Here is a 25,606-nt window from a genome sequence, read left to right as displayed (position 1 = left end):
AGAGGTGGATAACCTATTCTGTTTAGGATTACAATGCAATACGGTCTTTCTATAATACAATACTCTTGACCACATTGTTTGGTTTGATTGTTTATTCATGTGTACTATTCAATGTGATTCTCTTATATGATTACCTTGAATGTGATTTAGAACGAATTCCTAAATCTCATTCATACTCTGGCTAGAGATTCTTAATCATATCATAGAGTATTCTCCCTCAAATGGTTTAAAGGTTAAAGATCCCTTGTTGTGCATTCACTTGCCTCCATGTCTAAGGGGTTTAACCCTAACTATGCCGTGGACACCCTTCGATGGAGTGACTTTGATATAGTCAAAGATCAAGGACCTAACCACAAGGCAACTATGATGCCTCAGGTCAAAGGACTACTTTGCATTATCCCAACCATGAGTTCTCATATGACATGAGTATGAGAACTCCTAGTTGATCGTGTTCAGTGGACTCATTCTTTATTGAGCACCTACGTGCTTGTCTTGGTGTCAGTCACACCAATGACTCGAGACCAGTCACTATCTCTAAGAGAAGACATAGCATGTACTGATCTTAACGGACTGTCAATGCCCAATTGGCAATCCTATGATCAGGAACGTTTAGGATATGTATACAAAAGAAAATGGTCTCATAAATCTAACTTCTTTAGATCACATTCTCCCAATTACATATTCCTTGGACTTATCGTTTAAGCATATAACATTTATATGAGACGCCTTTAAACAATAATCTTTGCCCTTTATATTAAACTAGATTAGTTTAACATGTGAAATGTATGTAAAGTATCATCATATGATTGGCTTTAGGCACATTTCCAATAAAAGTTCCATGTAACATAGTTGGAATCATCAAGTTTCATCGTGATAGTATTCCCAACACTCAGAATTAAAGCCAAAATAGGTGATTGTGTAAGAGCTAATTGAATAGAGGTCACCATAGCTTTCAACAATTTGTATGTAAAACTTCAGCAATCTTGAGACAATTTTAGTACTCAAGAATAACACATAAACACAATTGAAGAAATCAATAGTCTTGTGAATACGAAACAAGAAACCCCCAAATCTTAGGGTTACAGATTCTCAGAAAATTGTTAACAATGCACAAATCAAACACGCTGAGCAGAAAGAAACGAAGGAATCAACAAAACCTAATGCACAAAGGTGATCAAGAACCTAGCAATTCAAACGACAGAAAAATGATCAACAAATCACTGACAATCCAGTACGAACAGCAAGCAAAAACCAATACGCAACTGGAGAGGACGAAAAACTGATGATCAGAGATGTCACCGCACACCGATCACAACCGGAGAAGAGTGGCGGAAGCACGAAAGGTCGTCAACTGAAGGCGTGAGCCACTCCCGGCTATGATACCGTGTCAACAGTGTAAAAGTTTAAGAGCTAAGTAAACAAGAAAGAGAAAGTAGAGAGGGAAAGTTTGTTAAAACTAAATATTCTCCTTCATTCAACTTGTTTAGAATAATTACAACTATTGGTATTTATACATTAGTAAAACACCGCTCTACTAACTAACTAAGACCACTACCAATAATACATAGACTCATAATGCTATGCACTCATAATCTCATCAACTCTATCAGGAGAGAGATAGGATCTGAGAAAATGTACTCCAAAGAACGCAAGTTGATTTTTATCAAAATGCTTGTAAACAGTTCCAAAAATAAAATGATAGTTAAGAGGCATGTATACAAGGATACTCGTCAACGCGTGGACATCTTCAGTAGCCACATTGCTCCTAAAACAATCAACCACCCGTGCTTCATTTGCAGCTGCCTCATCCTGGGCAGCACTGTCATCAGCCACCCCTGCCTGGATTGCACTACCTTCAACCGCACCTATCTGGGTAGCCTGATCCTCAATTGCTCCACCAACAATGCTCTTAAAGAAAAACTTAAGGAGATCCTCATCAGAAATATCAAAAAGCTCGAGGTCCTTATTAGAGAAAACGTAGTTAGACGGCATGCCAAAGAAATTATCAATATAGCCAAACTTGACCTGGGCAAAAACAACCTCAAGACTGGACTTCTCGCTCTTCAGTTGCTTATTCTCCTCGATTAAGTCAATACGAGTATTTTGTAACTCATTTAGTTCCTTATTCAAGTTCTCATTGGCAGACAACGCTCCTTGCAGCACCACTTCCATGGACTCAAGTCTACTGATGGCCTTCTTAAGTCGAACAACATCATTATGCATGGTGAGCAGTTGTACATCCTTGGCATACGGGCAAACCGAAGCTTTGAAATAGCATGCTCGAGGTCCTGCACTAGCATCGCTTGGACATCAATCTCTTTCTCTACAACACCATACTTCCCTTGGATCACATCAAGCTGAGCCTTTAAGTCATTGATATCTTGGTGAACGGTCTCAAGTTTTAAAAGGCAAGTTCATACTCCAACTCTTTAATTTACTCAACAACTGAGCAAGCTTTAGCTACCATGGCTGCCGTCATCTCCCTAATAGCCTTGGCGTCATCTTGCTCCATACTCGGCTACTAAGATCACAGATTTCTGCATTATAGCGAGTAGGGAACCCTTTCATGACTGAACCTCACATCTCAAGAAGAAACTAGAGTCAACAACCTTGCATACGCCATCAACAAACTTGGCACATACTTCCGTGTCCTTAAGTAGATCGAGCTTCAACAGCGCATGGATCTCGAAAAACTCTCCTAAGGCTAGTTAGCAGGCTGATCGCGGATGCTTATGTGGGCAGGCACTTTCTTCTCAACATGAGGGGCCACCCTAGCACCACCTTGGAAGTGGAATTACCATCCTCGTTCTTCGCCGCTGCACCTTCCTCCAAGATCAGATTGGACTTGGCCACATAAGGCTGTCTCAGAATAAAAACAGGCATAGGGGGTGCGATAGAACTCATTCACTGCACAATCCTATCAGCAACTGTTGCAGCAACTTCCTCGGAGCAGCAAACTTCACAGGCTCAGATCCAGCAGCCTTTTTTTCACATTGGAAGCAGTTAAGTTAATCACAAGCCTCCTAGCAATGGATGAACCCTTGTAGGCACAGAGGAAGTCTTTGCTTCTTCTCTATAAACGGCTCTCGAGCAAGCGACAAAGATCTCTTTATCCTGCCTCCACTGGCAATAGGCACCATAACAACGATCATACGAGCAAACACCTCATTCTCGATCATTCTAATTTCCTCTTTTAGCTGTAGTCCACCTTTCTCTTGTCGAAAAAGACTGAATAGCCAGCACCACTCGCAATACCTAAGGCAATGTGCACCTTCTGCATGTATGGAGAAGTCTTAGGATTTGAGCCAATTTCTAAATCTACATAAACAGATAAGCATAAATCAGAAGGCAGTGTAAGTATAAAGCAACTTAGAGACTAAGCATCCCAATCAATAAGGACAGGTGCCCCAGCACTACTTATTTTCTTTTCTCCCACACTGCATGGGCCCAAGCCCAGCAGCCGAACACTAGCGCCAAGATCCAGCACACGGGCACGAGCCTAAGTGCTGTCACCTGGAAGGCACATCCTTTCCTCTTTCACATAGCAGCCTAACGTGCCGAGCCGACTCAGCCGCGCCAACCCCAGCGACGCGCTAAGCTAACCTAATTGCCACAACAGCAACACAGCAGCCCCATGGCTGCACAATTTTGCCAAGTCCTCGACCACCGTCGAGCCAAAAATTCAAGCCCCGAGGCTTTAAAAAATCAAGAAGAAAGAGAAAATTAAAATTTTCTTACCTTGGAGAAGAAGAAAAACAACAAAACACAATTCTTCGCACAGGTAAGCGAAGAAGATTGCTAGAGGAAGAGGAACAAATATCCTTAGGCTTTCTCTCTTTCTTGCGGGGTTTTAGTTGCACTCCAAATTTATCTAATCCCCTGCTTAACGCAGACTTATATAGGTTTTGGTGGCAATTACATTTCGTTTCCTAGAAGAATTTAAATTCCAAATAAAAGAGGGAATCTACATCAAATTGGGACAAAAACTCCATTGCAGCTTTGGATTCCTACACCTCCTTCCCGTTCCTGCTAGCAGCCTAATAGGTGTGGGGGCATCTGTCGAGCCCAAAATAATCCCAACACGTGGATTATTTCCCAAGAAATACAAGACTGCCTCTATTAAAAGAGAAGGGAGCAGTCTCATTCACCACACGTAGCTGAGGTAGAGCAAGCAGAGATCAACGATTGCTCAAGGCACCCCTGCCCGTACTAAAAGTCGAAGGTATTTATGACAGAATTATCCCTTGTTCCTATCATAATACATTCATAATCAGAGAAGACCTCTTTTAAGCAAGTAATCCTAATCCCATTTATTTAGGATATTTACCTAATTACCCCTAAGATATTTATTTACACAAATATCTTGGAATATTCCCACCAAACTTACCACATAGGGCTGCCCACCCCTAAACCTTAGAGGGCCGGTCCCCTTCCTCATTCTCTCCTATAAATACCAACTTTATATCCAAAATTCAAGAGCCTTTTGCTATCCACAAACTTCTAAAACACAATCTTTTCAAAATTCCAACTTTGGCATCAGAGATTCTTCTGCCAAAGCCCCCCCCAATCATCGTGGGTGAAAGGAGGGATTAATGATTCTAAAAATGCATTAATGTTTAGATTTATTACGTAGTATAACAAATTTGAGATTGATGCTTCTGCCAAAAAAAAAAAAAAAAAAAAAGAAACATTAATGCTATACTTTTCTTAAAACTCGTAATTGTTTATCACTTACCAAATGAAAATCTGAAAGGGCACTACAAGAATAGTTTGTATAAACATATAGTATTAATGATAAAATTTGCTCAGTTTTTGTAATAATACATGCAAAATATTTAAAGGAATGTTATTTGATTCCAAATTAATTTACTTATATTTTGAATAACAATATAGGTAAAATATGTGGACATATGTATTGGTAATAAAATGTGTCCACATACGGAATGACACACCCTGATCCGGAATGTCCACTAGGACCCTGAATCGAGCTGTGCTGGCCGACACCACGAAGGTAACAAAGCCATAAAGTGTGATAGTGTATTAAATGTGAATAAACTAAAACCTAAAAATGCTCAAGTACACGAGTGCGCGATGAGCGGGTTTGGACCTATTTCACGCGTGATACAGAGCATAGGTGAAGTACACTAAGATAAGATAATGTTTATACCATCATAAGAAGACATATGTACTGAAAAGTGCCACGAATCCTCATCGATACGGAAATCTGCTACTAAAACCTGGAGGGGTGCAAATATAGAAAATGTGAGTGAGCGAAACAACACTTCTCAAATCAATTTCAATTACCAAAGGCGGTAACCCCTCGCCATAATACCTGTATAATTTCCCAGAAAAAATAATAGACGTGACTATAACTCAAAACCAAAACCAAAATAACCATCTCACCGTTATGCCATGTCAAATAACTCAACAAGAATAAGTAAACCAAGTGATATAAATCAATATGAAAAGGTATGTCATCTGGATCCACCTATTGTGGCCTGTATGGTTGAACAAATAGCTCATCAACATGCTAGCCAAAGTCACCTTGCGTGACCTGTATGGCTTATCCATATCTCATCAATTAATGTTAGCATATAAGTTGGGAGTCACCTATAATGACCTGTACGACTTAATCAATATCTTATCACATATCTCATCAATCAATGCTAGCATATAAGTTGGAGTCACCTATAGCAACTTGTACGACTTAATCAATATCTTATCACATATCTCATCAATCAATGCTGGCATATAAGTCGGAGTCACCTATAGGGACCTGTACGACTTAATCAATATCTTATCACATATCTCATCAATCAATGCTAGCATATAAGTCAGAGCCACCTATAGTGACCTGTACAACTTATCCATAGCTCATCAAACATGTCTGCACATAAGTCGGAACCACCTCTAGTGGTCTGTACGACAAGACTAGGTGTAAATAAGTACGCTCAAGTGTTATGATCATGTGAAGACTATGCGAATAATCGCGGATCACCTATGAGTCGGAACTACCTATAGTGGTATGTACGATAGGATTGTGCACCTACCTTGGATCCAAGGTGAGTGTAAGGTGCGGGAGGTGAACATCACGTGAAGGACTATGCCCTGGCCACGGGCGGGAGCACTAACACCGGCGTGCAGGTTTATGAGCTCTCAATGCATCTCAATACAACATGTACAACTCGTGGACAACCAGTACAACAGTGTCAAAGTTGCCTAACACATAAATGTAGTCAAACCATAACTCCATCGATCCGACTAATACTATAAACACACCTGAACTTACCTGGGTGTCCTGCGTTCACCTTTGCACTTCAAAGCATTCACAATAATTATCTGCAGGTAACACTGTGACATCCCACATCGCCCAGGGGAGTGATCCTTGTATGTATATTCCCATCTCTACCTAGCGCGAGGCCTTTTGGGAGCTCACTAGCTTCGGGTTCCATGGGAACTCCGAAGTTAAGCGAGAAGGGGGCTAGAGCAATCCCATGATGGGTGACCCACTGGGAAGTTGCTTGTGAGTTCCCAAAAACAAAACCGTGAGGGAATGGTAAGCCCAAAGCGGACAATATCGTGCTACGGTGGTGGAGCGGGCCCGGGAAGTGATCCGCGTCAGGCTGGGATGTGACAATTTGGTATCAGAGCCTAACCCTGGTCGTGGTGTGCCGACGAGGACGTCGGGCCCCTAAGGGGGGTGGATTGTGACATCCCACATCGCCTAGAGGAGTGATCCTCGTATGTATATTCCCATCTCTACCTAGCGCGAGGCCTTTTGGGAGCTCACTGGCTTCGGGTTCCATGGGAACTCCGAAGTTAAGCGAGAAGGGGGCTAGAGCAATCCTATGATGGGTGACCCACTGGGAAGTTGCTCGTGAGTTCCCAAAAACAAAATCGTGAGGGAATGGTAAGCCCAAAGCAGACAATATCATGCTACGGTGGTGGAACGGGCCCGGGAAGTGATCCGCCCCGGGCCGGGATGTGACAAACACACATGGACATACCAAAATGTAAATCTAAAATTCAACCATATCATAATATTTCCAAATATAAAAACATATATACAAATGGCATAATATGCGTAAGCTGTAACACCCCACTCCTAAACTATTTATTTCGAGAATAATTATTGGGAACAAGTCCAACTAAATATTAGTTTAATTAACCATCATTACTTACAATTCTTTACTTCACTCTCTCAATGCCTGGGCCGGGGGGGGGGGGGACCATTCCCGGGCCGGGATGTGACACGGAATCATCCACAAAATAAAGGAATGTAATTTGATTAAAAATAATGTATCCACTAATTTTTGTTTATGAGTTTTAATTTGCCTATTATTTTTTTAACTAAAATAATGTATCCACTAATTTTTGTTTATGAGTTTTAATTTGCCTATTATTTTTTTAACTAAAATAATGTATCTATGTGACATCCCGTCCCGGAAATATCGAAACGCACGTGTGAAATTACAAATTTGCCCCTAGTTCGTTTTCGTCACGTTTAGTGGTGTTTTGTGGGGGTGTTGGCGTGTGTTGGGCCACACACACACTGTCACACTCTCCCTCTCCCTCTGTCATTTTCCCTGTCTCTCTCTCTCCCCCGAGCTCCCTTTTTCTTCTCATCCACCATAAACGTACGGACGCACACCAAGAACCCTCAAACCTTAGCAGATCGAGGAAACCAAGGACACAGTTGAGCTCGTGAGGTCGAGGGGAACACAGCCATACCATTTTCAGGTGAGAACTCCGACGTTTTCACGTCGATTTCACAAACTCCGATTTGTGTACTATTCATGCAAACTTAGTCTAGCATGTTTTTGGACTTTTGAAGCTTATAGGTGTCTTAGTCTAGCATGTTATTCCGGCTTTTCTGACAGATACTCACCAGCGTAGGGTCACCTTCGGGTGTACTTTTATCGCAACTTTTCTTTTGGACTGCTGTAGTCTTGCTCTGAATTTGTATCTCACTCGCTAGCACTGTTTTAGTACTTTGTATGCTAGTTTTTAATTATTCGTACTTTTTATATTACTACTTTATTAGCTACCGCACGTGCACATAGCTTCGTCACCTTCGTGTGACGGCCAGCACACTTCGATCTCGGTCGGGGTGTGTCAGTTTGGTATCAGAGCTTAGGTTTGGCAGTCTTGTGTCCTTGTGAGTATTCTAATGGTTTTGGTGTCTTCTGTCAGAATTATGCCTCCTCGTCGGGAACCACGTCGTTCTTCTGAGTCTAGCTTCCCCGATGTTGCTCAGTTGGGGGAAGTTATTGCTACAGCCCTTCAGTCTGCGATGCGCCCTCCCCAGAGGACTCCTCTGGAGACTATGTACAATTTGAAGTTGGATAAGTTCAAGGGTAGTGAGGGCCATGAGGGCACAGAGCGCTGGCTAGAACACATAGAGAAGATTTTCCGTGTACTGCATAATCAGGGGAACTTGCCTATGAAGAGGTGGGTCGAGACGACCTCATGGTTTCTGGATACGGAGTCGGCAGCTTGGTGGGAGCAGGAGCTTCGTAGGTTGACTCCAGATCAGAGGACGAATTGGAATGTTTTTACGGATTTGTTTAAGAGAAGGTATGTGCCCCCTGAATACATTGACCGTAAGAAGCAGGAGTTCACCGAGCTGAAGCAGCGGAAGATGTCGGCGAATGAGTACTACCGCAAGTTTACTGATCTGTCCCGCTACCATCCTGATGTTAATGGTAATCCAGCAGAGATGCTTCGTCTTTTCCGTCTGGGCACCAGGAAGAGGTGGCGTTATATGGCGACTACCACACACTGTGAGTCCTACCAGGATTTCTATGAGATTTTGTTGAGGATTGAGGACTCTGAGAACATGTCGAGCGACACTGATGAGGAAAATGACGGCAATCAGAAGAAGGATGACAAAGGTAAAGGTCAGGCATCGCTCGGGCCCCGGCAGACTCAGAACTTCAAGAGGGGTGGTGCGAGTTCGAGCTCTTCGAGTGGTGGCTTTAGTGCCACTGGACAGGGTCGTGGAGGTAGATTTTCTGGTGGCGCTAGAGGCCAGAGGCAGGGCGATGGTGGTCGAGGTAGAGCCCCAGTTTGCCGTAGGTGTAACAACCGGCATTTCGGCGAGTGTAAGCGTGGTAGCAGTGGTTGCTTCACGTGTGGACAGATGGGACATAGAGCGGCGAATTGTCCCCAGGGTCAGCAGCAGAAACCGCAGCAGACCTTTATGCCACCCCCTGCACCGCTCCAGTAGATCCAGGGTCCTAGTAGCTACGGCCAGACTGGTCGAGGTGGTGCTTATCACTATCAGGGTGATGCTGTCCCTTATGCTCCGGGGCAGTATCAGTATCCCCAGGGTGGCTATCCTCAGTATTCGGGCGGCTATATGCCGTATCCTCCAGCTCCAGCGGGTGGTTCTCAGTGGTATCAGGGAGGACAGTATCAGCAGGGTGAGATTGCTACCAGCAGTGCAGGGTCTTCGAGACAGTCGGGTCAGCCCAGCCAGGGGCGTGGTGCTCAGGGACGCGGTGTTCAGGCGAGCAGAGGCCGCGGCGGACGTCAGCAGGGCCAGGGTCGTCTTCACAATATTTCTCTGCAGGATGCCCAGAACAACCCATACTTGATTATGGGTACGTTGAACATTCTTGGTTGTTTTGCTAGAGTCTTAATTGATTGTGGAGCTACACATTTCGTAATTTCTCATACATTTGCTCAAGTGACGCAACCTCGCCCCACACCTCTAGGGTACGATTTAGAGTTCGCTATGCCTAGAGGAGAGAGATGTGTGTAGATTGTGTGTACCCAGGATGTCCAGTGATTGTAGAGGGTGTTGCTTTGTCAGCCGATCTTATCCCGTTAGATATTGTGGACTTTGATGTGATTCTGGGCACGGATTGGTTGCATTTCTATCGTGCCAACATTGACTGTTACGGGAAAGTAGTTACGTGATAGGAGCATATTTAGGCGACTTACTTTGCTTGTTCTCGTGCATTTACGTTGTGTTTCTTTAGTTATTTTAGTCCTTTATGCTTCTTTTGTGTGTTTTCAGGATAATAAGACGTGTTTGACGAAAGGATGCATTGTGGAGTGTTTTGGAGCACTATTGGGCTAAGGATGGATAGCTTATACTTGGAGCCCAAGTGTTGGATGAAATTGAAGGCCTTGTATGCACTTGAAGACACAAAACAATGGCCCTAACCCAATCACATAACACCTTGCCATGGGCTTAACACAAACACCATTCCTTGCCATGCAAGGATGAGCAATTTGGGTCCATTTCATGTACTTAAACTCTAGCCCAATCCACAATCACTTCAAAGCCATGCAAAACCTTTTAACACCCTTTAATCATCCCCCTTTAAGTTATGATTTTATTTCCTAACCCTACATGCATTATTTATTAGCATCTTCACATGCATTCACACACACTTTACACATTCAAACACTAGCCAAAAACGTGAGCTCCCATTCCCTTATGCCATTTTCAGATTTCCACCCACTAACCTAGTCATCAACACATGCATTCACTTCATCATTACACCACCACTCATTCTTTAATCCACATGCACATTCAATCATTCACTCAAGCACCCTTGTGCCATGTTTCCCCCTTTGTTCCCACCCATCACATGCATCATCATCAAACAAACAAGTCTATGCCGTGACCTTCTTAGCCATTTCCAGCTTTTCCCTTTACATTTCACATGCATTCCATACTTCCCTTGCATTTTCAGCCATCACACTTCATCATTGCAGCCACCATTCACCCTAATTATCAATCACATACTTTCCCATTGTATAATACATCCACATGCATCTTTAACCAACAAACATTGCAGCCACAACACTCAAACACAATCAATGCCGTGGGGTACATTACAATTCCAGCAATTCCAGCTTTCCAACCTAGCCACATTCACATGCATTCACTCATAATCATTCACCAAACTTGCAGCCACATTTCCACCTATTCCAAGCCGTCATGTTCCCTCTCATTTACCTATAAATAAGCATGCAACCTAGCCACAATTGATTCATTCATTTCACAACACAACACACAACACAAATACACATCCATTGCCGTGCATATCCTTCCAATCTGTGCAGTTTTTATCCTCCATTGCAGCCACTATCCAACCACTTCCCATCCCTCCAAAACACTTCACATAATCCCCAAAGCTCACCTTAGACCTTGTGCTACAACAACGAGGAAGATAAGAGTGCCTAAACGTTCATACAATTCAAGTTTGAGTTGTTGGAATGTTTAGGTGTTTCTTTGATTTCAATGTTTAAATTCAATTTTCTTTGTTTTGTAATGGAAGAGAAGAGTGCCTAAACGTTCATACAATTCAAGTTTGAGTTGTTGGAATGTTTAGGTGTTTCTTTGATTTCAAAGTTATGAGGAACTAAACCCCCCTTTAGCTAGGGGGTGATTCAAAATACATGTTTATGCTTACAATATGAATTGATTACTTTTGGTTGGAATTTCATAAGTTGTGGATTCAATTTGTTTAACCGTGTGAATGAATATGACGCTAGAATATAAGTGAGTTTCACCTAATAGTTACGAACTTATATTCACAAGTAGTGGAGGTTGCTTATAAACAATCGCGTTAAACGAATTCTTGGCATAAGTTTCATGCGTATTCCATAGTAACAAATGCCTCATCAACACTTATAATTTTCATTGAACTTAATGATCTTTGTTGAATGTCTCTATCATGCGTATTCCATAGTTAGGGACTTTGATTAAGAATAATTTGGTTGTAATGCGTATTCCATTCAATCCAACGAATCTAGGGAAATCTGAAAGTTAATTTAAGCGGACCTAATTAACTTGGAGCATTGAGTTTCATAATTTATCGAAAGACCAACCGAAAATCAATCTTGTATGCAAGTGTAACATGTGTGGAGAAGAACCCCTTAGCTATTCCATCATCCATATTTTCATCACATTCATCTTTACTATCTGTTTTAAATTATAATCTTTCCGTTTAATTTAATCTCGTCCAACCACAATTCCCTCCCCCCTATTTTGTTAAGTCTTAATCATTTGATTTGTCTTATTTTATGTTTTTAAGTATTTGGAGTCTTTTGAACTTGTTTTGAGTCTTTTAGTTTGTCTTAGTGTTTTAAAAGTTAGTTTTATTTATTTGAGTCAAGTGTTTAGCATCCCTAGTTAATCCCCGGTTAGAACGATCCCTACTTACATCATTACTACAATTGTCACAAATAGGGTTTAGTTTGTGTGCGTATAAATCACGCACCATTACGTTTCACCGACCTGGACTATCTGTGGTTACTTTCGTGGGTGAGCAGAGTGGGGTGAGACATGGCGTTATTTCGGCGATGCGAGCGAAAAGGTTGTTATCTAAGGGTTGTCAGGGGTATCTAGCTCATGTGGTGTTAGATGAGGCTGTTCCTAACAGAGTTGAGGACGTGAGAGTGGTCAGACACTTTCCTGATGTATTCCCCGAGGATTTACCTGGTTTACCCCCAGATCGAGACGTGGAGTTCACTATTGAGTTGCTTCCAGGTACTAATCCTATTTCTTTAACTCCTTATCGTATGGCTCCCGCGGAGTTAAGGGAATTGAAAGTTCAGCTGCAAGAGTTAGTGGATAAGGGTTTCATCCAGCCTAGTACTTCCTCTTGGGGCGCTCCAGTTTTGTTTGTGAGGAAGAAAGATGGAACTTTGAGGCTGTGCATCGACTACAGGCAATTGAATCGGGTGACGATTAAAAACCGTTATCCATTGCCTCGTATCGATGATTTGTTCGATCAGCTGAGAGGTGCTTGTGTGCTCTCTAAGATTGACTTGAGGTTTGGTTACTATCAGCTGAAGCACTTGCTAAACTTAGCATACAATTGGTGTTCCCTCAACCTCTTCAACACCAAAGTAAGATGTCGAACATGCTCCGCCTTCGACTTAGAATACACCAGAATATCGTCAATGAAGACAATAACAAATCTATCCAAGTAAGGCTGGAACACCCGGTTCATCAAATCCATGAAGGCAGCTGGTGCATTCGTCAACCCAAATGGCATAACCAGAAACTCGTAATGACCGTAACGAGTCCTGAATGCCGTCTTAGGGACGCGTTCTTGGGGCACATCATTTCTGCTCAGGGTATTTTGGTGGACCCTTAGAAGGTTGCAGCTGTGGAGAGTTGGGAGCAACCGCGAACCGTCATCGAGGTGAGAAGTTTCCTTGGTTTAGCGGGGTATTATCGAAGATTCGTTAAGGATTTTTCGGTGATTGCCTTACCACTGACGAGATTAACGAGGAAGGATGTTAAATTCGAGTGGGATGATAGGTGTGAACAGAGTTTCCAGCAGTTGAAGTATTGTCTCACTCATGCACCTGTTTTGGCACTCCCAGACGATAGTGGTGATTTCGAGGTTTATAGCGATGCTTCCTTGAATGGTCTGGGATGTGTATTGATGCAGCATGGTAGGGTGATTGCTTATGCTTCGCGGCAGTTGAAACCCCATGAGTTGAATTACCCTACGCATGATTTGGAGTTGGCTGCTATCATCTTTACGTTGAAGTTGTGGAGACACTACCTTTACGGAGAGAAGTGTAGGATCTTTACAGATCACAAGAGTCTCCAATATCTTTTTACTCAGAGGGAACTTAATCTTCGTCAGCGGAGGTGGTTGGAGTTGCTCAGCGATTACGATTGCATGATTGATTATCATCCTGGTCGTGCGAACGTAGTGGCTGATGCACTTAGCAGGAAGTCACAGGGCTGTATTAATGCGTTGTACGCGAGTCGTGTTCCTCTTTTGGTGGACTTGCGTGCTACGGGAGTAAGGTTAGAAGCAGAAGATCGAGAAGTGGCGTTACTTGCTAATTTCCAAGTTAGGCCAATTCTTATTGATCGGGTACTTGAAGCTCAGGTAGCTGACCAGGAGACTCAAGAACTGATTCAAGCTCGAGATCAAGGAAGGAGGCGAGACCTTAGAGTTCGTGATTCGGATGGCATGTTGATGCTAGAGAGTAGAATGTTCGTGCCTAATAGTGTGGAGTTGAAGAAAGAAATTCTCGATGAAGCACATATCTCGACTTACGCCATGCATCCAGGAGCTACTAAAATGTATCATACCATTCGACCATTTTATTATTGGCCGGGTATGAAGATGGAGATAGCTGAGTATGTGAGCAGGTGTGCTATTTGTCAGCAGGTTAAAGCAGAAAGGAAGAAACCGTTTGGGTTGTTGCAGCCGCTTCCCGTTCCAGAGTGGAAATGGGAAAATCTCACTATGGATTTTGTGTACAAGTTGCCGCGTACACAAAATGGCTTTGATGGCATTTGGGTGATCGTTGATCGACTTACTAAATCGGCACATTTTATTCCAGTGAGGGAGAAGTATTCTTTGAGCCGGTTAGCGGAGTTGTTTATCTCGAAGGTTGTGAAGTATCATGGTGTCCCAGTGAGTATTGTCTCGGATCGTGATCCACGATTCACATCGAAGTTTTGGGTGGCTTTTCAGGAAGCTTTGGGCACGAGATTACTTTACAGTATGGCGTATCATCCACAGACAGACGGACAGTTAGAGAGAACTATTCAGACGTTGGAGGATATGTTGCGAGCTTCGGTGTTGCAGTTTGGTGATGCTTGGCACCAGCGGTTAGATCTGATGGAATTTGCTTACAACAACAGTTTTCATTCGAGCATTGGCATGGCGCCATTTGAGGCTTTGTATGGCAGATCTTGTTACACACCGTTGTGTTGGTCAGAGTTTGGAGAAAGAATGTTAGTGGGTCCGGAGATTGTCGAGGAGACTACTCAGAATGTTCAGGTAATTAAGTCTAACCTGAAAGCAGCTCAGGATAGGCAGAAGAGTTTAGCGGATCGGCATGCTGCGGACAGAGTGTATGAGGTTGGAGATTGGGTATTTCTGAAACTTTCACCGTGGAGAGGTGTCGTGCGGTTTGGAAAGAAGGGGAAGTTGAGTCCCAGGTACATCGGACCATACATGGTCACAGAACGAGTTGGTGAGGTAGCTTACAGGTTGGAGTTGCCTCCGGAGTTGGCTAGAGTGCATAATGTCTTTCACGTGTCTATGCTCCGACATTATGTTGCTGATCCATCTCACGTGATACCTCCTTAACCGTTAGAGATTAATCCAGATTTGACGTATGACGAGGAACCAGTGACGATCATCGATTGGAAAGAGAAGGTTTTGAGGAACAAGACGGTGAATTTAGTGAAAGTTTTGTGGAGGAATCATTCAGTCGAGGAAGCTACGTGGGAGACAGAAGATCGGATGAGGGATTTGTATCCTCGGTTGTTCTTTGACCACTAGGGGTCGTTGCTTAGTTGTTTTGAATTTCGGGATGAATTCTATTAAGGTGGGAAGGTTGTGACATCCCGTCCCGGAAATATCGAAACGCACGTGTGAAATTACAAATTTGCCCTTAGTTCGTTTTCGTCACGTTTAGTGGTGTTTTGTGGGGTGTTGGCGTGTGTTGGGCCACGCACACACTGTCACACTCTCCCTCTCCCTCTGTCATTTTCCCTGTCTCTCTCTCTCCCCCGAGCTCCCTTTTTCTTCTCATCCACCATAAACGTACGGACGCACACCAAGAACCCTCAAACCTTAGCAGATCGAGGAAACCAAGGACACAGTTGAGCTCGTGAGGTCGAGGGGAACACAGCCATACCATTTTCAGGTGAGAACTCCGACCTTTTCACGTCGATTTCACAAACTCCGATTTGTGTACTATTCATGCAAACTTAGTCTAGCATGTTTTTGGACTTTTGAAGCTTATAGGTGTCTTAGTGAGGTCCCAAGGAGCCTCGGAGTGCTTCGTTGGACAATTTTGGACGTCGGGATAGCTTGGTTCAAGTTGGCCGGTTTTTGAAGTTGTGGACAGGTATGATCTACTGGTTTTTAGCCTTTAAAAGTAGTCTATCGTGATTCTACTAATCCTAAGCTTCATTTTGGTTCAAGAATCATGAAAAATGGTTGAGAAACGAGTGAGAAAACAAAGTTTGAAATTTTTCCAGTTTTCCGGCGCCGGCGACGTCGCCGGAGGCTCGCCGGAGAAGGTGACGGAATATTTCGTCAATTCTGACGGAATATTCCTGACGCCGTTGACGGAATCCGTTAGAAATAACGGAATATTCCTCACGGCGTCAGTTGACGCCGTCCGTGTACGCCACACGTGCCTGCGCGTGTGGCCGTGCCTTGGCCGGCGCGTGGGGGCGCGTGCGGCGGAGGAAAAGTTTTCTAAAAATATGGTTGTGATCCTGAGGTTGTGTAGAGCACGTTGGTATATTCATTTGTCCATTTTGAGCAATGTATGAGAAGTTATTACGAAAGTTAGGTTATGTGCTTTAAAGTTAACGTTTTTATAGTTGTTTCGCATATAGGTGACACGTACCCCGAGGACGAGCGTTCGCACTCGAGGCAGGGGGGCTACGACCCTTCCACTTATCAGTGAGTAGGCTTTTGTTTTCCGTATATACCTATATACATTTATATTCCCAGAATTTGATTAAAAAGGGTTATTTATGTTATGCCATGCACCATACTATTATTGTTTATGCATCATCACATGCATTAGTAGTGGCATACATTTAAATATGTGTATTTGGTGCTGTGGACGCACAGGTAAGTGCCAGGTAAGTGTTATTCACGTTTATATTTCAGTGGTGGTTAGAGATGCTTAGAGAGCTCATAACCTGCACCCCCGGTGTTAGTGCTCCAGCCCAAAGTAGGGCACAGTCCTTCACGTGATGTTCACCTCCCGCACCACACGCTCAGCTTGGATCCAAGTTAGGTGCACAGTCCTGTCGTACAGACCACATTAGGTGGTTCCGACTCGTAGGTGACCCGCGATTATTCGCACAGTCTTCACGTGATCATAGCACTAGAGCGTATATATGTATTACACCCAGGCCTGTCGTACAGACCACTATAGGTGGTTCCGACTCGTGGGCAAGTTCAGTTATTGAGTTTGAGATTTGAGCTCTATATGCAGCCGTACAGGTCACGTTAGGTGACTCCGGCTGCCAGATGTTGTGCTATTGATGTTATTTATACCTGAGCACTTGCATACCATTATGAGGTTTTGACATGGCACATTGTTGAGCATGATTGGCATACCCTTGAGCATGTTGGGCATATCTATACATACGTATATATGTTATTTTCTGGGAAGTATACAGGTTTTACGGCGAGGGGTTAGAATGTATTTTTGCTAAATGGTTTTCAAAGAGCTTTGTTTTTGCCCACTCACGCTTTTGTTTTGCGCCCCTCCAGGTTCTAGTTGCTTAGCGGTTTCGGTGGTCTCCCAGAGGGTTCTTCCGGCTTTTCTGACAGATACTCACCAGCGTAGGGTCACCTTCGGGTGTACTTTTATCGCAACTTTTCTTTTGGACTGCTGTAGTCTTGCACTGAATTTGTATCTCACTCGCTAGCACTGTTTTAGTACTTTGTATGCTAGTTTTTAATTATTCGTACTTTTTATATTACTACTTTATTAGCTTCCGCACGTGCACATGACTTCGTCACCTTCGTGTGACGGCCAGCACGCTTCGATCTCGGTCGGGGTGTGTCAATCTACAATATAATTTTTACAAATATAATATATCCACTACTTTCTGTTTATGCATTTTAATCTACGTTTTTTTTTTTTTACCAAAATAATGTATCTACAATACATATATTAATATTTTTTTTACCAAAATAATGTATCCACTACTTTTTGTTTATGAAGTATAATTTACCTATTGTTTGAATCAAAATAATGTATCTACAAAAATTTACCTAACATGTGCAGAAATCTTATTTGATTCAAATATATATAATGCAGGTGTATTATAACAAATTAATTTACCTGCCTATAACAAGCAGACATGTAGTTTGATGCATAATGATAAAAAAAATTATGTTACACCTCTGTTTATACAACAATTAAAATGTGCTTGACATATATAACCATACATGAAAAATACCTGCAAGTTAGAGAAATGTTAGACAATTCAAAATATGTTATATAATTTTTAAATAATTGGAATAAATTAATTTACCTCCCAGTTAATATGGATATAATTAATGCAAACTATATCACAAAAAAGGTAAATATGTAGTATGATATGAATATAATTAATGCAATACAATATAAACTTTTTTTTGCTACTTTTTATTTGGCATAAATTCAGGGATTTGGAAAACGGACAAGAAAGTATAAGTGGTATGGGTGTAAATAAGTTGTACTAGTAGGTCAATAATACTCTGATGTGGTTAAATAATATCTTTGAAAAAATTATTTTCTCATCAATCCTATGGATGACCATATTAGCCGATCCAATGTTGATACATATCAAGGCAAACTTTACACATGTGGCTGGTCTAACTCCTATAAATACCTTATCTCTGCTAATTTTTTATAAGTTTTTGCCACACAATTAAACCCTAGAAGCTGACATAACGAAAATTCATTTCTGATAAGTAGTGTGTTTAGCATTTCCATCCTAGGTCATGGGAATTGAGGTTTTCAAGAATTACGTACTTGACCAATTAAAAAAAATAAATAATGATGTACACAAATTTCGCCAAATATAAAGTTCCACGTTATATGAATTTGACTGATGTGAAGACGCACGTGGAGGAATGGCTATATTTCCGACCGTGTGATAACATTGTACAGGAAGTTTTAATTTCAGTTTTACCCTCAACCTCGTCTAAGTTCACCCCAAAACTTTTTTGACATTTTAATTTCAGTTTTACGCTTATTAATGCAACAAACCCTACAGAAAAAGCTAAAACACAAAAAATAAAAAACCCAAGAGAAACCCACCGCACAACCACCACCCTCACAGATCGACAACCCAAAAAACTGCTCCTCTTACTAATGCAGAATGTTTATCATCTTTTCTTACTACATCTTCTGCAGCAGGCTAAATTGCAAATGCTTTTCTTATCCTTCTGCATATGATCTTTTATTGTTATTGTTCCTTGGTAACTTTTGCCCTGATATATGCCCAAGGAAAAAACCTAGAGAAGCGGATTGTCAAGTTGGTGCGGGAGGGATCGACAGAGGATGGTGGTCGGTGGGGTTGTAAGGTGGAATTTTTTTTTTTTTTCTAGGGTTTTATCCTATGCCTATTTTATTTATATGTGGACGGCCTTGTATTAGGAAGAGTAAAATTGGAAATAAAGGTATTAAATATTTTTTTTCTTTTTTGGGAGTGAACTTAGAAATGGTGTGGAGTTTAAAGAGAAAAACTCTTATTTTACTCATTTAACGACGACCTTGGCTCACAAACAATCAGCCCAGGCTACCCTAGCTACCAAATGGCAATTGAAAGAAATGATGGGTAATGAAGATGATCGACAACCCCTGGCAACCATGACCGAGCTGCTTCAAGGAAAGAAGGCGATCGATCACGATTTTGAAACCACAATTGAAGAACCTGAAAAGCGAATCAAACTCCTTCTCCGGCCTAGGGAGATGAAAGCTCGCTTCTAGCACTTCTGGAAAGAAGCCGAAAGCAAACTTCCTTTGCTACCCCCACAAGAGCCATTGATTAAAGTCAAATGGAATCACCACCCGTCGTTTCTCGGGGAGGTTTTGGAATACATGTGAAAGTTTCACAAGAAGCATTCAGCTAATGATTTGTAAAGCCTACCAAAAGCAAGCCAAAAGTCTCTTAATCTGGCATTAACCTGACCCGATGCCAAACAAATCATCCAAAAGTGGTCGAATCTGGGAATGAAGGCTAGTTCCAACATATACGCGAGGCCTGAGTTCTCGACTTTGAGATAGAACTATAAAATGATATTAATACTGCCAATCTTCCTTTCTCTCTCAAGGACCTACAATATCTGCGGTACCATTTTGAAGTTTTCTTAGCTGTTTCCCTCTTTGGTCTTACAGATGATGAAGAAAAGTGCGTGGCGCATTTAGATGCATCGCGTATCAAGAGCGAACTGAACGCAAGACCAAGTCCCAACGCTAAGAAAGCCAATGGTTCAAAACGAAACAGCTTCAACAAAGATGCCGTATGAACGTGTTTTCGCTCCAACCAAAGATGGCCAAGCGAGTAATGCCCATAAGCGAGACATCTCGTCCAAAAATCCAAAGGATGAAGATTACCACCTAATGGGCCCTTCGATCCTCGACAACACAGAAATTAGCATGGTCCATGTCTTACTCGCAGAATTCCGGCCGACCACACCCCAACGAAATTTCCTAGATGGTGAAGTGATTGTCGAGGGGGCCACGCAAGTTGATTTTGTGGTCACCAAAGAAACTGAGCAAATAAGCAAAGAGGATAGACTTAAAACGGCTATAACCGAAATGTTTCCCCATTCTTCATTCGTTAATCTTCATCACTTGAAGTCGTTGTATGTCATGGTCCATATTGAAAGATACCCGATTTCCCAAATTTTTGTCAACTGTGGAGCAACGGTTAACATCATGCTTGTTTCTATAATGAAAGCATTACATGGCTCCAAAGACGAACTCATTTCATCAGGGGTAATTATTAGCAGCTTTGTCGACGACAAATCTTAGACTAAGGGAGTGCTTCCTTTAGAGATGAATATCGCAGGTCGAAATCACATGACTGCATTTTTTATAGTTAATTCAAAGACCGAGTATAATGCTTCACTTGGTCGTGACTAGATCCACCAAACTGGCTATATCCTCTCATCATTATATCAAGTCCTCATCTTCTGGGACAGCAAATCGGTTGTAGTTTATTCGGCTGACAATCAGTCATTCGAAGCTAATATGATTCAAGCTTGCTATTACAATGATTATGTCGGCTACATCACCCTGCAAGGTTTCAACGAAGAAGGAAGGCCGACTCGGATCTCAGTTCAGAAAGCCATCGAGGTTGGCACCTAGACTATTCAGCAAGATTCGGCGAGACTTGGGTTGGCTAACCTAATTGATAATTATGATGCCTAATACTAAACAAGATAGACATCGAGCCATGGTTTCATCTATCATGGAACGCATGTTGCCCCATTAGTATACTATTTCCAAGCAACTGAATTCTAGTGTGAACTTAGTAGAGTTCCTTATCGAATGAGACAACGGTCCAGTCCTATCACTTAATAAAGTCCAAGCTGCCCTAGCCGAGCTCAAAGACAGTTGACCCCAAGTTAAAGATTGATAGAAGCATATTCATGCGACTTAAATGGCTTGTTCTCGTGCATTTACGTTATGTTTCTCTAGTTATTTTAGTCCTTTATGCTTCTTTTGTGTGTTTTTAGGTTCTAAGGGCTTAGGGAGCAAGAAAGTGCATTTTGAGGCTATTTGGGGCACTTTTGGGCAAGGATTGGATAGCTTAATCATGGAGCAAAGAGGATGGACGAAATTGAAGCCTTGTATGCTCTTTGGGGACATCAAACAAAGGGCCTAGCCCAATCAAACATATTATGCCATGCAAACCAACCTATTTTAGGCCCATTCTATGTACTTAAACCCTAGCCCTTTAAACTAGCCCTATTATCACTTATCACTTTCATTCACTTATCACTCACCACATATCATTCATTTATCACTTAACATATCATTCACTTATCACTTATCATTATCATAATCATCTACACATTTCAACCATTTAAACATATGCATTTCAACTCACATGCACATGCACCACTAATCCCTTCACTTTCATGCCATCATTTCTTCCCCCCCCCCAATGCCGTGCACTCCTTGAGCATTTCCAGTTTTTCCCCTTCTCTTTGTATTCACAAGTCACATGCATTCACTTCATCATTACACCACCACTCATTCTTTAAATCCACATGCACATTTAATCATTCATTCAAGCCCCCTTGTGCCATGTTTCCCCCTTTGTTCCCACCCATCACATGCATCATCATCAAACAAACACTCAATGCCGTGCACTCCCACTTCATCATTCCAGCTTTCCAACTTAATTCACATGCATTCCATCCTTTAATATCCAACCCACATGCACTTTAATCATTCAATTACCCCATTCACACACCTTTTCTTCAAAACTAACCCAAGCATTCCCTTGTATTTCCACAATCTTAATCAGCCAACACATGCACAAATCCATCCATGCCGTGGGTTCCCTTTGCTCCCCTTGTGCAATTCCAGTTTTCACATGTGTCCTAGCTGTTTTTCCATCATTCCTCCACACAAATGCTTAAACAAACAGCCATATGTTCCCTCCACTACCCCTATAAATACCCTAGCATTCATTCATTCATGCACATCTCATTTCATACACTTCACACAACACAAACACAACCCTTGTGCCGCAAATTCCCTTCCAATCTGTGCAGTTTTTATCCTCCATTTCAGCCACTATCCAACCACTTCCCATCCCTCCAAAACACTTCACATAATCCCCAAAGCTCACCTTAGACCTTGTGCCACAACAACGAGGAAGAGAAGAGTGCTTAAACGTTCATACAATTCAAGTTTGAGTTGTTGGAATGTTTAGGTGTTTCTTTGATTTCGATGTTTGAATTCAATTTTCTTTGTTTTGTAATGGAAGAGAAGAGTGCCTAAACGTTCATACAATTCAAGTTTGAGTTGTTGGAATGTTTAGTTGTTTCTTTGATTTCAAGGTTATGAGGAACTAAACCCCCCTTTAGCTAGGGGGTGATTCGAAACTATGTTTATATTTGCAATATGAATTGATTACTTTTGGTTGGAATTTCATAAGTTGTGGATTCAATTCGTTTAACTGTTTGATTGATAACTTATTTATGTATGTTCATTGAGATTGCAAGCTTAATTTTCATGCATGAATATGACGCTAGAATATAAGTGAGTTTCACCTAAACGTTACGAACTTATATTCACAAGTAGTCGAGGTTGCTTATAAACAATCGCGTTAAACGAATTCTTGGCATAAGTTTCATGCGTATTCCATAGTAACGAATGCCTCGTCAACACTTATAATTTTCATTGAACTTAATGATCTTTGTTGAATGTCTCTATCATGCGTATTCCATAGTTAGGGACTTTGATTAAGAATAATTTGGTTGTAATGCGTATTCCATTCAATCCAACGAATTTAGGGAAATCTGAAAGTTAATCTAAGCGGACCTAATTAACTTGGAGCATTGAGTTTCACAACTTATCGAAAGACCAACTGAGAATCATTTTTGTATGCAAGTGTAACATGTGTGGAGAAGAACCCCTTAGCTATTCCATCATCCATATTTTCATCACATTCATCTTTACTATCTGTTTTAAATTTTAATCTGTCCGTTTAATTTAATCTCGTCCAACCACAATCCCCCCCTTATTTTGTTAAGTCTTATTCATTTGATTTGTCTTATTTTATGTTTTTGAGTATTTGGAGTCTTTTAAACTTGTTTTGAGTCTTTTAGTTTGTCTTAGTGTTTTAAAAGTTAGTTTTATTTATTTGAGTCAAGTATTTAGCATCCCTAGTTAATCCCCGGTTAGAACGATCCCTACTTACATCATTACTACAATTGTCACAAATAGGGTTTAGTTTGTGTGCGTATAAATCACGCATCAAATTTTGGCGCCGTTGCCGGGGATTGGCAAAGTTGCTAATCCCTTGTCTTGAGTCTTGTTTAAATTGTTTAGTTTCTGTTTTGTTTTAATTTTTCTTTTGCACCGTGTGTATGTGTTTTTGTGCCGTGTGTGGCAACTTGTTTTCTTACTTGTGCCAAGTCTATTAAGTTGGTTACTTATCTTGTTTACTTTTGTGTGTAGGTACTAGTTTATGACCCGTAGATCACAACCTGTTCGTGAGCATATCTCCGACTTTGACGGTGATTTCGAGAGGACTTTGAGAAGGAACAAGAAATTGCAAGAGTCTAATCCTCCTAGTCCCGAACCTGAAGTAGAAGAGGAAGCCACAGATTGGGTTAAAGAGGAAGTACCAACCATGGCCGTGGACAATCGAACCATTAAAGAGCTTTCTGCCTCAGGTGTGGCCAATGCAGCCCCTCTTTGCATTCAATACCCCGCGGCTGCCCAAGACAAAACCGATGAATTCAAATTGAAGTCAAGCTTGTTGCACCACATTCCGAAGTACCATGGGCTTTCCATGGAAGATCCCAACAAGCATGTCAAGGAGTTCGAGGTGGTTTGTTCGAGCATGACCCCCGTCAATGTGGATGGGAGTATATTGAAGATGAAGGCCTTTCCATTTTCACTTATGGACAAGGCCAAAGATTGGCTCTACGAACTAGCCCCGGGAACTGTGACTTCGTGGGAGAGTATGAAGCGTGCTTTCTTGGAGAAATTCTTCCCTACTTCGAGAGTGATTCTCCTACGGAAGAAAATTAGTGGTATTCAACAGAATCATGGTGAGACATTCCCGGCTTATTATGAGCGCTTCAAGGGCCTTGTAGCTTCATGTCCTCAACATCAAATGAAGGAGGAACTTCTCCTTCAATATTTCTATGAGGGCCTCCTTCCTATCGAACGTCAAATGCTTGATGCATCAGCAGGAGGAGCATTGGTGGACAAAACACCAAGGGATGCCAAGATTCTCATAGCCAACCGAGCGCTCAACGCTCAACAATATGAAGGAGTGGGTCAAAGGGAAGCCCCACGACAACAAAGTGTAAATGAGGTGAGTGCTATTTCTGAAATTCAATCACAACTTGCTAATCTTACTTCTCTTGTTTCTCAGGTTGTGATTGGTCCAAAAGCACAAGAACACCAAGTTTGTGGCGTGTGCTCAATTCAAGGGCATCCATCCGACAAGTGCCCTCAACTAATCGAGAATGGTGGGTGGGAATCTGCCAATGCAATTGGTTTCCAAGGACAAAATCAAAACAACCCATACTCGAACACTTACAATGTCGGATGGAGGGACCATCCAAACTTCAAATGGAGGGAGCCACAACAAGCTGCCCAACAAGGAGGATTTAGGCCAAACCCCCTGGTTTTTATTCCAAGCCGTATGCACCCCAACAACCCCAACAACCCCAACAACCTTCGGCATCATCTCATTCAGGTACGTCCTTGGAAAGTGATCAAGCTATGCAATTACTAACCTCTATTTCGCAGGGATTGCAAAATCAAAACAACCGGATAGCAAATAACGAGAAGGAGATGATGGATATGAAGAAACAAATAGGGCAGATTTCTGAGTTCCTTGGACAGATTAGAGAGCAAGGAAAGCTTCCTAGCTCAACCACAGTCAATCCAAATGGAGGATTCGAATCCGCCAAGGCCATCACCCTAAGGGGTGGAAAAGAAGTTGGGACCGAGCCAAACAATCCCAAATCTGCCCAGAAAGTAGATGAAGAGACGACACAACCTGAGGCAGATCACCCTAACTCGGCCAAATCAGGTAATTTAAGTTCAAATTCATGTACTTCACGTCCTAATCTGCCCAATGTACCTTTTCCTAGCAGGTTCATGCAAGAAAAAAAAGGAAGAAAGCGAGAAGGACATTCTTGAAACGTTCCGGAAGGTGCAAGTGAACATACCGCTTCTCGATGCAATCAAACAGGTTCCAAAGTATGCTAAATTCCTCAAGGACCTATGCAATACAAAGAGAAGAAGGGCAAACAAAGAGGTAGTGAAGGTAAGCGAGAATGTGTCCGCTGTTTTGCAACGTAAACTGCCTACCAAGTGCAAAGACCCCGGTAGTTTCACGATTCCTTGTGTGATTGGACATAATCGTTTT

General features: G+C 42.0%; 1 protein-coding gene across 1 annotated transcript; it reads left to right on the top strand.

The window, feature by feature from the left end:
• Window positions 1-8,293: 8,293 nt before the first annotated feature.
• Window positions 8,294-9,229, top strand: LOC137747928 (uncharacterized). The gene has a single exon (XM_068488054.1). The coding sequence runs from the start codon at window positions 8,294-8,296 to the stop codon at window positions 9,227-9,229; it is 936 nt and encodes a 311-aa protein (XP_068344155.1).
• The last annotated feature ends 16,377 nt before the right edge of the window (window positions 9,230-25,606 follow it).

Source organism: Pyrus communis, chromosome 10 (genome assembly GCF_963583255.1).
Source record: "Pyrus communis chromosome 10, drPyrComm1.1, whole genome shotgun sequence".
NCBI lineage: Eukaryota > Viridiplantae > Streptophyta > Magnoliopsida > Rosales > Rosaceae > Pyrus > Pyrus communis.
This window is presented reverse-complemented; position numbering and strand designations above follow the sequence as displayed.

Coding starts and splice junctions, on each gene's coding strand:
- LOC137747928 (XM_068488054.1), top strand. CDS start 8,294: ATGCGCCCTCCCCAGAGGACTCCTCTGGAGACTATGTACAATTTGAAG.